This window comes from Poecilia formosa, unplaced genomic scaffold (assembly GCF_000485575.1).
Source record: "Poecilia formosa unplaced genomic scaffold, Poecilia_formosa-5.1.2 Scaffold100, whole genome shotgun sequence".
NCBI lineage: Eukaryota > Metazoa > Chordata > Actinopteri > Cyprinodontiformes > Poeciliidae > Poecilia > Poecilia formosa.
Genome location: NW_006800039.1, coordinates 686,809 through 700,268, shown reverse-complemented (window position 1 = coordinate 700,268; position 13,460 = coordinate 686,809). Strand labels below are relative to the sequence as shown.

General features: G+C 35.7%; 1 protein-coding gene across 2 annotated transcripts in view; it reads right to left on the bottom strand.

The window, feature by feature from the left end:
- The window catches only part of ccbe1 (collagen and calcium binding EGF domains 1), a 38,428-nt gene extending 25,217 nt beyond the window's left edge, over positions 1 to 13,211 (bottom strand). The window contains exons 1-2 of one of the 2 annotated variants that reach the window (XM_007558905.2): positions 12,739 to 13,211; positions 12,570 to 12,650 (exon numbers count right to left, since the gene is read on the bottom strand). In XM_007558905.2, the coding sequence (XP_007558967.1) occupies positions 12,570 to 12,650; positions 12,739 to 12,842 (185 nt within the window). In that variant the 5' untranslated portion in view covers positions 12,843 to 13,211. The remainder of the gene's footprint in view (positions 1 to 12,569; positions 12,651 to 12,738) is intronic. The other variant, XM_007558904.2, reaches the window with a different exon arrangement.
- Positions 13,212 to 13,460: the final 249 nt, after the last annotated feature.

Below are 13,460 nucleotides of genomic sequence, written 5' to 3'. Positions count from 1 at the left end.
TTCAGACACAACTTGAGTAAATACAGGATGGACCTTTTTAATGATTATTTTATTAAAGGGGAAAAATACTGTGCATGCCTACCTGTTCTTATGGGAAAAGGTAATTGCCCTCATTGGAAAATTCCTTATTAATCATGATTAATCACATCTTTTAAATGTTATGTTTAATTTCAATACTCACACCAGCTCTGACTACTGCCTGACTTGACAATCAGTAAATGCCTAATCATCTGATAATATGAAGCAGGCTAAAAGGTCTTATTGAGCAAAACGCAATAAAGTCCTTGACATATATTAGTCTAGAAAAAGGTTGCAAAAGCATTTGTAAGACTTTAAGACGCCATAAACAAAGAGAACACGGAATAATTTTGAACTTTCCCAGAAGTGTCTAGCCTTCTAACATTACGTCAACAACAAGAAAGAGACGAGCACAGCCTCGCTGTGCCCAAAGGATGTGCCCAAAGAGGACTCAAAGACCTGTATGTAAGTTTTCCAGGCACATCTTAATGATCCCCAAAACTTCCCAAAATATGTTGCGTGAACTGATAAAAAAAATCACTTTTAGAATGTGTGCATCATGTTTTATCAGATATTCAGCAGCATTTCAGACATCATAATCATCAAGCATGGTGGCAAGAGTGAATGTCATGGGCTGTTTTGCTGCTTTATTAAAAGGAAAACTTGCAATATCATTGTCATATTCAATAAATTAGATCTTTTTCAGCTGTGATTACAAACAGACCTAAGTTTTCAAGCTTTTTTTCTGCTGACTTTGATGATTTTCAGTTTACAGTCAGGGAAATATTGGCAAAAAAAGCATGAAATTGGATCTCCACCAAAAAATTCTGAACTTCGAGTGTACTTGGATTATATAACAAGAAAACAATTTGCATTTAAAAGAATTCAAAGGATTTTGAGAGATTTGGAAAAGAACAATTGTCAAAATTCAGACTAATAACCTTACGGACTGTCATAAAAAAGGACATGTGCTGTCGATTGGGAAAAAAGAGACTTATTAGTTATTAAAAACAGTGCAACCAAAAATGGTGGTATATGATAAAAAAAAAAAAGTTTGAAGCAGGATTTCCCCCCCCCTCAAACTAAAAGGCTGAATGTTTCTAAAATGTTTGTTACAAGAATATGCTTCGGTAAAAAGTGATGATTTGATCAGAGTGGTAACGTTAAAGGGGGACGTTGTGTATTTTTTATTTAAAACTACAGACCTCGCTTTGAAGTCAAAAATGCCTCTATACCCTCCCAGCCTGAATCAATGGAAGCAGGTCAAGCCTCTGACTCTGAAGCTATTTCACAGTTGGTGTTCCCATTTCAAACAAATCAAATACGACTGTAATCTCTTCTACTGATGTATTAAACATCATAAACCTTACCATATTAAATTTATCTTTCTCCCTGTTTAAGTTAAGCTTTCACTGCTGTGTAAAAAAGAAAAAAAAAGCTGCATTTATTACAGACACGCGCAGGTTATTTTTGATGTTTTTGAAACTGATTCTTCAGGAAATTATTCAGAGGAACACTGTCTGTCAACGTAAACTACCCTGAGCTCTTCCATATGATACTAATGAAAACCACGCTTCATAACAAAAAAATGGCCAAATATCACTGTTATATGTTAACTACAGAAGGGACCATGAAAAGCACTTGACTTTCACTAAAAAACAGCTGAATTTAGAAGGGACTGTAAGTAATTGAAATTCCTTGCAATTATTCACGCATGTAATATCCTAATGTCAGAGAATAATAAAACCCTGACCTTAACTCAGGCAAGGGAGGCCTTTAATGCTTTAGATGCTGAACTTTGCCCTGTTGTGATGTCCTGAATAGTCAATGCGTCCTTGGTGTAGTTTGGTAAGCTAGATACTCATGGATCAGGGTCATTACTGTGACTATTATTTGTCCATTTTAGGATAATGTTTCAAACTGTGGTTATCACACTCACAGAAAGTCTTAGACATGGCACATAATATGTTCCATTTGTGATTTCTTGGTGCTAAGTGTGCATCCACGGAAAACAGACAAAAGGATATTCTTTTTCAGACAAGCTTCAGAGACGATCTGAAAGACCATTAGTGTGCTACTTCCTGGAACATCCCGTAGTTTGGCGCTCTGAACACAGTCCAGTATTTTGAAGGATCAAACACGAAGAGAACACTACTCCCCAAAAGCAGCGGAGTTACTTGGTTGGCTATTGGTAAAGAAAAACTTAAAAATCAAGAACTTCTATAAAACAAGTTCCCAAAGGTGCTGATGTCAGCTAATTTAAAATGATTGCTAAAAAGCATTTTGATTACTTTGAAGAAAATATTTATTTTACATGAAAATTTTGCTCGTTGGAATCTTCTAGAGGGAGTTTTATTGGTCATCTGACATCAGGACATTGCATAGAACAGCATATTTTCCCTGCCACTCACTTTTTTCACCATTTCTAGAGGTAATTGAAGCTGCCAGAGCCAATGAATTACAAACGTATTTTTGAAATATTCAATGTCTTTCCCTGTCTGGAATGTTCGGTCACATTTATGAATCATTATGTGTATAAACCAATAAGGATGTGTCAAACAGCTTCAATTGTTTTACTCTGGTGCTGTTTTATTGTTTAAAATCCCTGGGCACCAATGCTGAGTTTTGTAAAGGCCCCCATTATTTATTTTTGTGTTTTCTTTCTCATCTTGCATCCATTTAGTGACAAAAATGAAAATAAATATTCTGTATTGGAAATAATTCAGCCATTTTAATGTCTGGCTACTGTTGTAATTCAGGTGAATCAGAAGGATCAACAGAACAGCCATTGATTACTCAGAGGCCGATAGTCCAATTTTTGACATGAGTAAGTGTTTATTTGCTTGCAACTCTTGTTTATGGTGATCTTACCACAGACAAAGAATTTAAACACCAGATGTTGATCAAAGATGCCAATGTTAATGCTTGGCTGTTTTTGTACTCTTGAGCAATTGAATCCTTATTTAAACACTGCTTATATTTAGGCACTTATCTGAGATTAATGTTAAAATTGGCTTTATGATTTAAAACATTTATGAAGAAGAAAAAGATACAAGAAGTCTGTAAATTTGCAAATACTTCTCCTCTGTACTTTAGTTAGCGAACAGAAGTGCATTAAATACAGGCCATACAACACAGATTTCACCCTTAATTGTGGAAATAACCATTACATGAAAAAAAAAAAAGTTCTGTCTTTATGCTTTTCATATGTTCCAAACACATGTGGTGAATGAGGTAACTAAAATATGGCCCATGTTATCCCACTTGAGATTTACGGTTTCCATGTTATTTTAGTGCTGAAGTGAAATGTTATACAGTGCTCAGGAGCTCCACGCAAACATTTGTCAACAGTGATTAACTTAAGTTATAATTAAAATAAAGTAATGCTTCTTAATGTGTGGGTTACATTACAAAGTAAAACACTCGCACCTTCCTTAATGCAGAACAGAAAAAGCAAAGAGCAGGAAGATGTCAGAGTAATTTAAGCAGATCTGCAAAATGCAATTCTACTACTAAAGTATAACAAAGACTTGACAGGTGGACTAACACCGACGGTGTTTGGTAATGGGGAATATTTTGAAAATGAACCGTAAGTGACTCAAATGTAATGTAATTCAGCAGTAAATGAGCACAGTTCTCAAGGGAGGGAGAAACATCTGCACTGTTAAGAACCACCAAACATGAGCTGCCGCTTCAAAAATCTGTTATTAACGTTGAATACTCCATCTGTTTACAATTAGAAAAGACTGATATATAGAGATGTGTGTTCACTGGTGCAAGTAAAACATATCCGTTAAATGCTGTCCATTAGGGCTGATAAATTAGACGCTTTTAATTTTCTCTAATGGGAATTTAAATTAAGTCTTCAAAAATCCAAGCTAGAAATGAAAAAGAAAAGGATTTGCTATTGTGAGTTTGACAAACAAATGTAATTCTGTGCCAATTGTAACTATAGTTCAATGTGTTTCTAATAATATGCTTAATAGTAGATTTAAAAAAAAAAAAAACAGGCTAAAAGCAACAAAGAAATAGTGTTGGATATACAGACTAAGAGCACAGAGGCAGAAAAACCGCAGTCTGTAGACTACTTATCACTGCATCACCTAACCACTGCAAAACCACAGCATGACCAAAACGTGACCACACAACAGTTCTCGATGGAAAGAAACAGATGGTTTCAGGAGAGTCAGCCAAAAGAAACAAGAGTGGGTTTTTCAGAAACCAAAATACCTAAAAAAAAAAAAAAATGTTGAGTAGTAATTTAAAGTAAGGATAAGTGCCCGTGACTTTAAAGGTTTCAGCTGAATGTGAAACAGGGCATGGAAGGTCTTAAAATGATCAGCCAGATCTTACAAATCATTTTGTGCAAGTTGTTTGACCTTTAAGTGGTTTCCAAGCATATATCATGGTCAGAACAGTGGAAACAGATATTCAGCAGGAAAAAGTAGAGACATAGCTCCTAATCCATTACATCCGTAATGCCTTTCTGCAGAAGTGTCTGCGTGTTGAATATTTCAAACAATTCCTCCAGATAATTTATACCTGAAGTCTGAGGTTGAAAATGCTGAAAAAAGCTCCTGGCTTTAAGGCATGCTGGGAAGCATTTTAATCTCTATGGAAAAACATGTTTTATTATCAGAATCTTTCTGAAATGCAAACAGATGAGATAATGCAGCAAGTGAAAAAAAAAAGAAAATCTAATTACACTCTCTATATTGTCATGCCAAAAAGAGTTTGATAAGAATCGGAACATTTGAAGACAAAATTATGTTTCTAAAAATGAGCACACGAAAGCAAGGCACTAGAAAAAGGTCTCTCGTTCCTTATTCGTAACATAGTGGACTGTATAATAAAAATATGACATAGTGAAAGGGTTTAAAATTTAGATTTCTGTAAAAAAAATCAATTAGGAGTGTTTAAAAAAAAACAAAAAAACAATATGGCTGAAGAGATAGGGTTTGTGCTGTCCATGAATCACCAGAGAGTGCTCCTTAACACTATTATGTCCTCCCCTGCTTTGAACATAATATTTTACACTCCATGATATCTAACTTGGAGCAGAGGGAGAATGAGTTGCTGCTTCATCTTTTAACCCTCCCTGCAGTCCTAAGAGGACCCCATGTGTGCTTTATACCATGTGCATGGTCCTGGAACGTTACATACGCGATTTTACAAGTTTTTATTTTTGTGTGTGGGGACAGGACACCCCCATCGAATCCTCTATGTTCGACCATGATAAATGCTTCACTCTTCCTGAGCATCAAGCTAGGACTGCGAGACGCTTAAAGTCTTTAGCTCAGTATGACTAAAGAGCTATTCCCCACTCAGTGTATAGTCGAATCTAATTTAATGTTAAAAGTAGACTACAAAATAGCACCCCTTTTAGACAAAATGTTTATGGCAGATTATTTTACAGGGCTCAGACTTTGAGTGGGGAAGTTGCAAAAAAAACAAGAGTGAGTGACAGATGTACGGATATGTTGTCCAGGAACCCTGATTAATGCTAGACAGAAAAAAAATCTTGCAGATTCCACCAAAAAACCATTTGACTCAAGGTCTGCAACAACTTAAACTTAATTTTTGATACCCAAAAATTATGTTTGTAAATTACAAATAATTTTGCAACAGATTCCCAATTGAACTGCCCTACCAAAAATCTAAATATTGTTTCAGATTTAAAAACAGATTAAAGGGATGTGTTATAATAATAGCTTCTTCTAAGTTAAAATGTAGGTCTAAATCCAAGAACTGCATGTGCAGGTGCAAATATTAACACCTGTACAAAAGTATTTTTAAAAGTGGGACATGCACATAGGTAGACACAGAGATAAATCATCAAAACTTTCGATGAGCAAAAATAACCAGACTCGAAAGTAAGGCATGCTATAGCCTGATTGTAACTATATGCATAGCAGAAAGCAACTAGCACATTTACAACACATTTACAACTAAGCTGCTTTAAAATGCACTTTTTAATCTCAAGAAAAAGAATCTTCAAATTCTCCTCTCCAAGCAAATTAATGAAGAAACGACAACACTGCCCATTAATAGTTTCAGTCTAAAAATATTGCAACTACAGAGATCAAAATTAGTAATCTGTGTAGTCCACCAGCCTTCACATAGGCTATTAATGAACTAATGACTTCACAGCCGTGATAATGTGCTGAGGCAGGCAGACACTCCTTCCAACATACACTACTGTGTCAGTTGTTTCAGCAGACAGAGAAGTTATAAATCTTCTCTAATGGATGAGGATAATGTATGAATCTGTCACACAAAACCACTGTGTTCAACCACAGTTTTCCTTAAACTGTAGACTGTGGCCTCTTTTCACCACAAATATGATCCCTCCTTTATCCCTGACTTTTAAAAAAGGTCTACTGATGGCAAAGTAACTAAGCCTTTATAAAGCAGTGAATGTTTTCCCAAAACAAAAATGTTTCTCTAAAAAAAAATCTCACTGTGAACCATTTTTTTTCTATTTGTTTTTACAAAAAAACATAGAAATTATAAATTATGAACATGTAAATAAAAAAATCGACTTTGTCCAGTATGTAAATAAATCCTGACAAATATTTAGTTAGACACCCCATAGGAAGTTGTACGTCAACCATCGACTTTATGCAACGCCTCCATTTCTTGGAAGAAATGGTGGGAGTTCTTACAGGAAGAGTGGGGGTCACAAAAAGTTTGCTGGTTAGTTTACTGGGAAAGACCTGAATTAAAAACACACCCCAAAGACTTTTTTGGGGTGTTTTTGAGATCGTTGTCCTGTTGAACCCAATTACATCAAACAGTCTGTTAAGCAATGTCGTTGCTGATAAGGAGCTAATTTAATAATTTTCCATCTACTTTGTGCACCTTGACCAGTTACAGTAGTGACAACATGATGTGGCTAAACATTAAAATTAATCAACTTTTTGGCTGCCTCAATGATGATGGGGGCTCCTGACCAATTCCTGAAAACCCCAAGTAATTCAATGTCTTTTGATGGAAGCAATTTGGATATTGGGCACAAATGCTAAGCTAATCTATGCTGATGATTTGTGGAGTTGAATGAACTCTACTAATTCTAGCAATGCGTAGTCAAACATTAAGCAAGAATCATGAAAGGAGTTTGCTTGCTATTGGTTGCCAGAGGGAATTGGTAAAGATGCAACTTGCTCAAGTATATTTAACAAAATATTATTGAGTATGCATCCACATGTTTGAGATTGCATGTTTAAAATTTTCTAATTTTACAAACTAGGAAAAGAATCATGACTTCAGACTTGTGTGCCCAACTCTAGTTTTTGAAATTCATTGAGCACACAATGAATTTGTGCTTATAATCCTCTGTTAAAATACATTTTATAGACATGGTTATCAAGGGTTGAAACTTGTTCTTGAAGGCTGGACTTTTAAAATAATCTCCAACTTAAATCACAGCAGGTTTTAAATCAGACAGAATGAGATCGTCTGTCACAATAGCTGACCTCCTTTTTTGTGACTTTACATCCCTTTAATGTGTAACTGTGTGGGAGCTGTCACTGAGGAGCAAAACCAAATGTTCATGTCAGCTCCTTAAATCCACAGTCCAAGCTCCACACCAGCAAAGCACTCCAGTTGAAAGCCTTCATATCCTCTTTCTGACCATTGATAGAAAACAGATGTTGACGCTGCTTTTTTCTGACAGGACATTATGCATCATTTCAAAGATGTGGTTTCTCTTTGTGGGGTATTTCTATACATAGTCACTTATTCCGAACGTAGTTCCTTAAAGTGGTGAACTGTTATTGCATTTTATTAACAGAGACGCCTCTACAGATACCAAAATTATACCAACTTTCCTTCACTGCACTTTTAAAAGCTTTTCTGATAACGTCACAGAAATCAAAGTCTCAACCGGCTGCTGTAAATCATTAAAAGCATTTAAGATTGCCGTGACTTTTAGTGTTTATCTCCATAATGTCTACTAATAAAGATTAATAAGACTGTTTTCTTTTATAGTTTATTGAGAAACAGCTTTGGCTAATTTTATGCTCTTTCCTCGGGTAAGATGTTGACCTAATCGGAAAAAATTATTGCCTTTGAAATGTTTTCAACTCAGTAATTTTAACTTTTTTTTTTTTTTAAATGTGACTAGTTTGTATTTTTTTAGAGTGTTACAGGGAGCCTCATTCTGGCAGTGTACATAGCTAATATCTAAAAATTCATTGGGATTAAGTATTAATGCGTTATAAATATGGCAATAACAATTAATATCGAAGCCTAATTCAAACCACCATCTCTATGGATACTGAATTATTTTCTGACGTCCCTTATGACAACATAAAACACTTAAGTTGCAAAATTTACAATGCACCTTTTTGAATGACCGTGACATATTAGATAGCTTATTCTTTACTAAGGAGAAGCTTAATGAGGCTAGATAAAGGTTTAGTTTGTAATATCATGATGTGAGGAGCTGCATAAAGACATGTTTTTTCAACAAAAAAAGCTCTTTTAAATAAGATATATACTGTCAATGGCCCCACTCTTCCTTTCCATCCAGAACATTTATATCATCGTCAGACAAGAAGTAGACCAAGAGAGTAATAAGCATTCTATCTGGGGCATGCTAAACTCCTTCAGAATTGCCAAAATGTCTTTTATAGAGTAATGATCACTGGAGGAACGATGATGTCAAAATAAAAAAAAAAACCCTACATAGTTTTTCATGCAGAAATATATTTGAATTGGTACACTGGCAGGAAGTCCTGCTGAGACAGCTATTCCAAGGTGTGGAATAAATTTAAATCTAATGTTAAAAACAGATTTTATGAAACCAAAGGAAACAAAAGGGGGTTCAGGCCTTGTGGCCAAGATGAATAACGTGTTTTAAGTGATAACTCTACTGGAACTTTATGGCACTCTCTCTCTGTTTAAATCAACAACTACATTTCTTTAAGATATTTCTAAACTACAGCAAGCTAACTGAAAAGCAACAATTAGATTAAAAGCAAACACTGACAAAGAACTGTTACTGCTGTTCTTTGCATTAAAATGAAATGGAAAGGAACAAGAATGTATGCATTAGCCTACTATAATGTTTCAATGTGGAACTTGTCCAATAAAATGTCGCAGCTTTTTACGCCTTAATGTCAACTTTCCTAAGAGTTGTTGCTATGACAAAGACGGCAAATAAGCATAAGAAAATATGCTTATATTTTCTTATGCTTACATTTTCTAAATGTACCTTCATAACATTTAGAAAACGTAAGAATTACACATACCACTCGCAACTTTAATGCAACTGTCATTGAAGTACACACAAAAAAGTTTAACTTTGACTGTGTTCTGTTTTTTTTTTTTCTTCCAAGATGGTTAAAGCTAACAGTGTATACATAATAAATCAAGTCAGTGAAATCACTGTTTCATACATTCTTGTCACAGGAGAAATATAAATATAAACAAAGATTATTAATGTCCCTCCATCCTGAAGACGGTTAACACACTGGATCTGGCTCTCATCTTGTATTGTCAGAGGCTTGGGAACCAGACTAAAAAAGGTGCAATAAAAGTGCAAAGACTTGCTGCTTTTCATCAACAAGTCTTTGAGGTGTATTTTCCATATTTCAGAAAAATTGTTATTTAGCTAACTGGATAAATACTAAGGTGAATTTGAAGGCCAGTAAATTTGAAGGCTGGATTCAGATCAAGTGTTACTCTTACCACAGCTGTCTATCCTATTCAGTAATTCCTTTAATCCTGCTTTTTGTTATGAAGAGGTTCTCTGGACCTAGAGTGTTACGGGTTCACAGAGCAGGGATTGCGGTTTTGGAAAAATACATTATGAGGAAAAAAATATATCGTTAACATAGCAAGCAATTACCAGCAGACCGACAAAGAAAAGAACAGAAACAAAAATCTTTATGCAGATAAGCCACACTCCTGGAAATAATGATCATAACTGATCTCTGGGCAATTCATTGCGAAAACGCAGCAGGCCTCAGCTCAGAAAGCATTGCCAAAGTGGGACAAGCAGCTCACAGCTTATCATCTTAATCAAACCCGTCACTGGTTTTAAGCAAAGTATAATGTTGCAATCACAGGAATTTGTGATTTAAGTAGGTTTGGAACTGAAAACCTACAAGTTTCCTCTTCTTTTTTTTTTTCCACTTTTCACTTTTGAGCCAAGCACATTTACCTCCGTGATCTTTAGAGCTGTGAACACAGGCACAGAGTCTGCAGGCTGAAAATGCTCAGTACTGGCACATTAGGCCTTTAAAACAAAGAAACCAAACAAAACGATCTCTATGTGGAATAAGTGAAAGACTCAAAAACAGAAGGCCTGAGTTGGCACCAACCTCTGGTGTCTCCTCTGCTTCCTTTCACAACATGATAAATAGCTCCAGAATGAAACCTTAAGCTCCGCACATGGTTGCATAACACATACCACAGTATGTGTCTTTTGTGCTGTCTATTTAAGACTTCTAAACCAGATTTATCAAAGAAATGAAAATGCAAAGAAAATCAAATAAATTCAGTTTCTTAACCTGAACTGCTGAGTGACAAAAAACAATGACAAACATCTCTGCATTCCTCCTCAGAAAAAAAAGGTCTGCAATAAACAATACCTTGCAAAAGTATTCATGCCTCTTGTATTTATTCAAATTTTGTCACGTTACAACTGTAAACCCTGATGCATTTCTTTCGTGTAATTTTTTGATAGACCAAAATACATGAGTGCATAAACGTGTAGCATTCCTATATGAACAAATGCAAGTTTTTTGGACTGTAATTAGCCTGTTAGCTAAGTTGGATGATCGTACTTTGTTTGGTGAGTTGTTGTGAAATACCCAGTAGTGCTCTCTAATAAATATCTCAGCCCTTCACAGAGCACTTAGATTTGTACAGAATCAGGTGCACACTGAACTTCTGCAGATGATTAGTTGCACTGGATTTCATTCAAGGGCGTCAAAAGCTTGTGACACTTGTTACATTATTTGGTTAAAAGTGTAAAACAATGAACCAATTTTTGGCCATTTGTGGTTGTAATGTACCAAAATGTAAACATTTCTGGTTATATATTTGGGTGTAACTTTAATCAGAAGTAGGTCTTTGATAGGCTTCATGCAATTATATATTCCCAAGCTAATGAATACCATAAGTATATATTTTTAAGCACCATAGATTTGCCAGCTTAAATCATGTTGCGGCAAGTTACATTAGCTCTGGTACAGAAACACGCTGTATAGAATTTCCACGTTGATGTAATCGAATTCAAGGCACGCTTTATAGTTTTTGGAGCCATGTATGAGATTTGTTTAACTGATGTTGCAAGGGATTGCTGGGTTAGTCTTCAGCTCACACTGCGCAGGTGACCTGAAATGCACTCTGGGAGACATTATCATGGCTTTTAGCTGAAGCAATTTTTCTTCTTTAAATAAACAGTGTGGGAAACAATTTGCGGCTGCAGCCAATAACCATAAACCAACATCATTATGTCAAGACTGTGTTTAAGATGAGAAGATCAAACAAAGATGTCACTTAACCAAGGACAGAGGTTGGTCAAGCAATGCAAAGCAAAAGTCAGTTTCTTTCATGAGAAACCCAAGAAACAGTCAGACCTTTAGCTTGACAAATCTTTCCTTAAATGGGACTTGAGATCTGTTGTAAATTAAGATCTTTGCAACATGTTTGAAATTTGCTCCCTAACTAAGTTTTATGATTGTGTTTCTGAAGTAAAAACACACTTGCCTTTAATATAAATCACAATGAGTCTGTAAATAGCGTATCCCATTCCATTTGAGCCATTAGTCACCCCAAACAAGGTTAAAGCACCCTCAAAAGTTTATAATCAAGGCTAATGTTAAGAAGTGGTTTGGAGATGTTACAGTAGCGCTTCTGCAGTTTTTGTTTTAGTTAAATGATCCATCTTTCTGGACAGTTTCTTTCCAAACATGAGTAGCAATATGCTTGTTTAATTGTGTTACTTTATACAAAATCCATACTGTTTGTCACATGGGAGTAATTTTAAACCATGAACTTTTCCATGAGGTCAGTGGAGTTCCAAGTATTTCTTACAAACAATAACTTTATAAAATTAGCAGTATGTTTTCATTATGCCTGGAAGGCTGAGCACAAAGGAGAGATTAGCTACTAACAAATTGATCTGTAGCCTCAGACAGGAGATTAATCCACATTGTTTAGAAACTCTCCAGTGTCAGGGCACAGGATAATGATAACAAGGTTTCCAGTGGAGGTATCCATCTATTTTCATATGTAAATACAGCTCCAAACAATAAGTAAATGTATAAAGCATGTAAGTTTAATGGATTGTGCTTATAAAATTCAGGAGAAATCTGTTCACTAGAAACAATTAAAAAGCAAACAAACTGTTCTCTAATTGTTTTCTTGTTTCTTGAGGCAGATATAAAATTTAACTATTTCAGACTTAAACGCTATTTCATTTTAAGAACCAAGCTAATTGGTCATTTGATTTATTACAACAGATTTAAGATTAACATTTTGCAACACTGCAGTTTTCCTGTTTCCTACTTTTACTGCATACATTTAACTTTGTGTACCTGTAACATGTCGTAACTTCTCCGGTCGACTTCACGCAGGGATACTTTGTAGTTGAAATATTATTCTCAGAGCATTTTTCCCTGGAAAAGAAAACATATAACATTTTGAACCGAGTTGAACATAATTTTTCTTCTCTGTTAGTTTAAAAGTGATCATGAAAACAGTTACCCCTCACTGGCATCCTCTTCCTGGTAAGACCAAAGCAAAGCTCCCGAGAAACACATGCAGGTGACGGTGAGCAGGAGAGGACTCCTGTTGGGCTGCAGCAGCATGACGTCGACCTGTCGACTGTCCACGCTTGGAGAGACTGCCTCCTTTCTGCTTTAACTTCAGCGGGTGAGGTTAGGAAGGAGGCAGGCAGACCCTCCCATTCACCCAGACATGGTGAATCTCCCACAAAGAGCCTCAGATGTTACCTAATTCCTTTGATGTAGTCACCAGAACTTCCACACTAATATCACATATAAAAAAAATATGTAAAATGATAATAATAATTAAAAAAAAGTATATCGGACATGCTAGAAAATACTTGAAGAATTTGTAGACGCGAAGCTAAATCGTTTGGGTGACACGGTAACAAACAAACAAACCTTCAGCATGAGGAACTGTCAAAGGAAAAAAAATATAGGGAGAGCAGCTCTGGCAGACCCGCGCGTGTAAGCACGCGCTTCTGTTATAGTGCGTCATAATCTTTGCTGCCCTCGCGCGGCTGTGAATACGCTACTAGGCAAATACGTTTCAGTATAGCAACGCTGATGAACAATGAACGAATTTGGTCAGAAAAGTCAAGGTAATTTATCATACCGCAGGAAACCACAATAAAAAAAGAGCTTTACTTTCGTGCTGGTGTGCTTGTACGCAACACAATACATGATGGAAAAAGTGCTTAA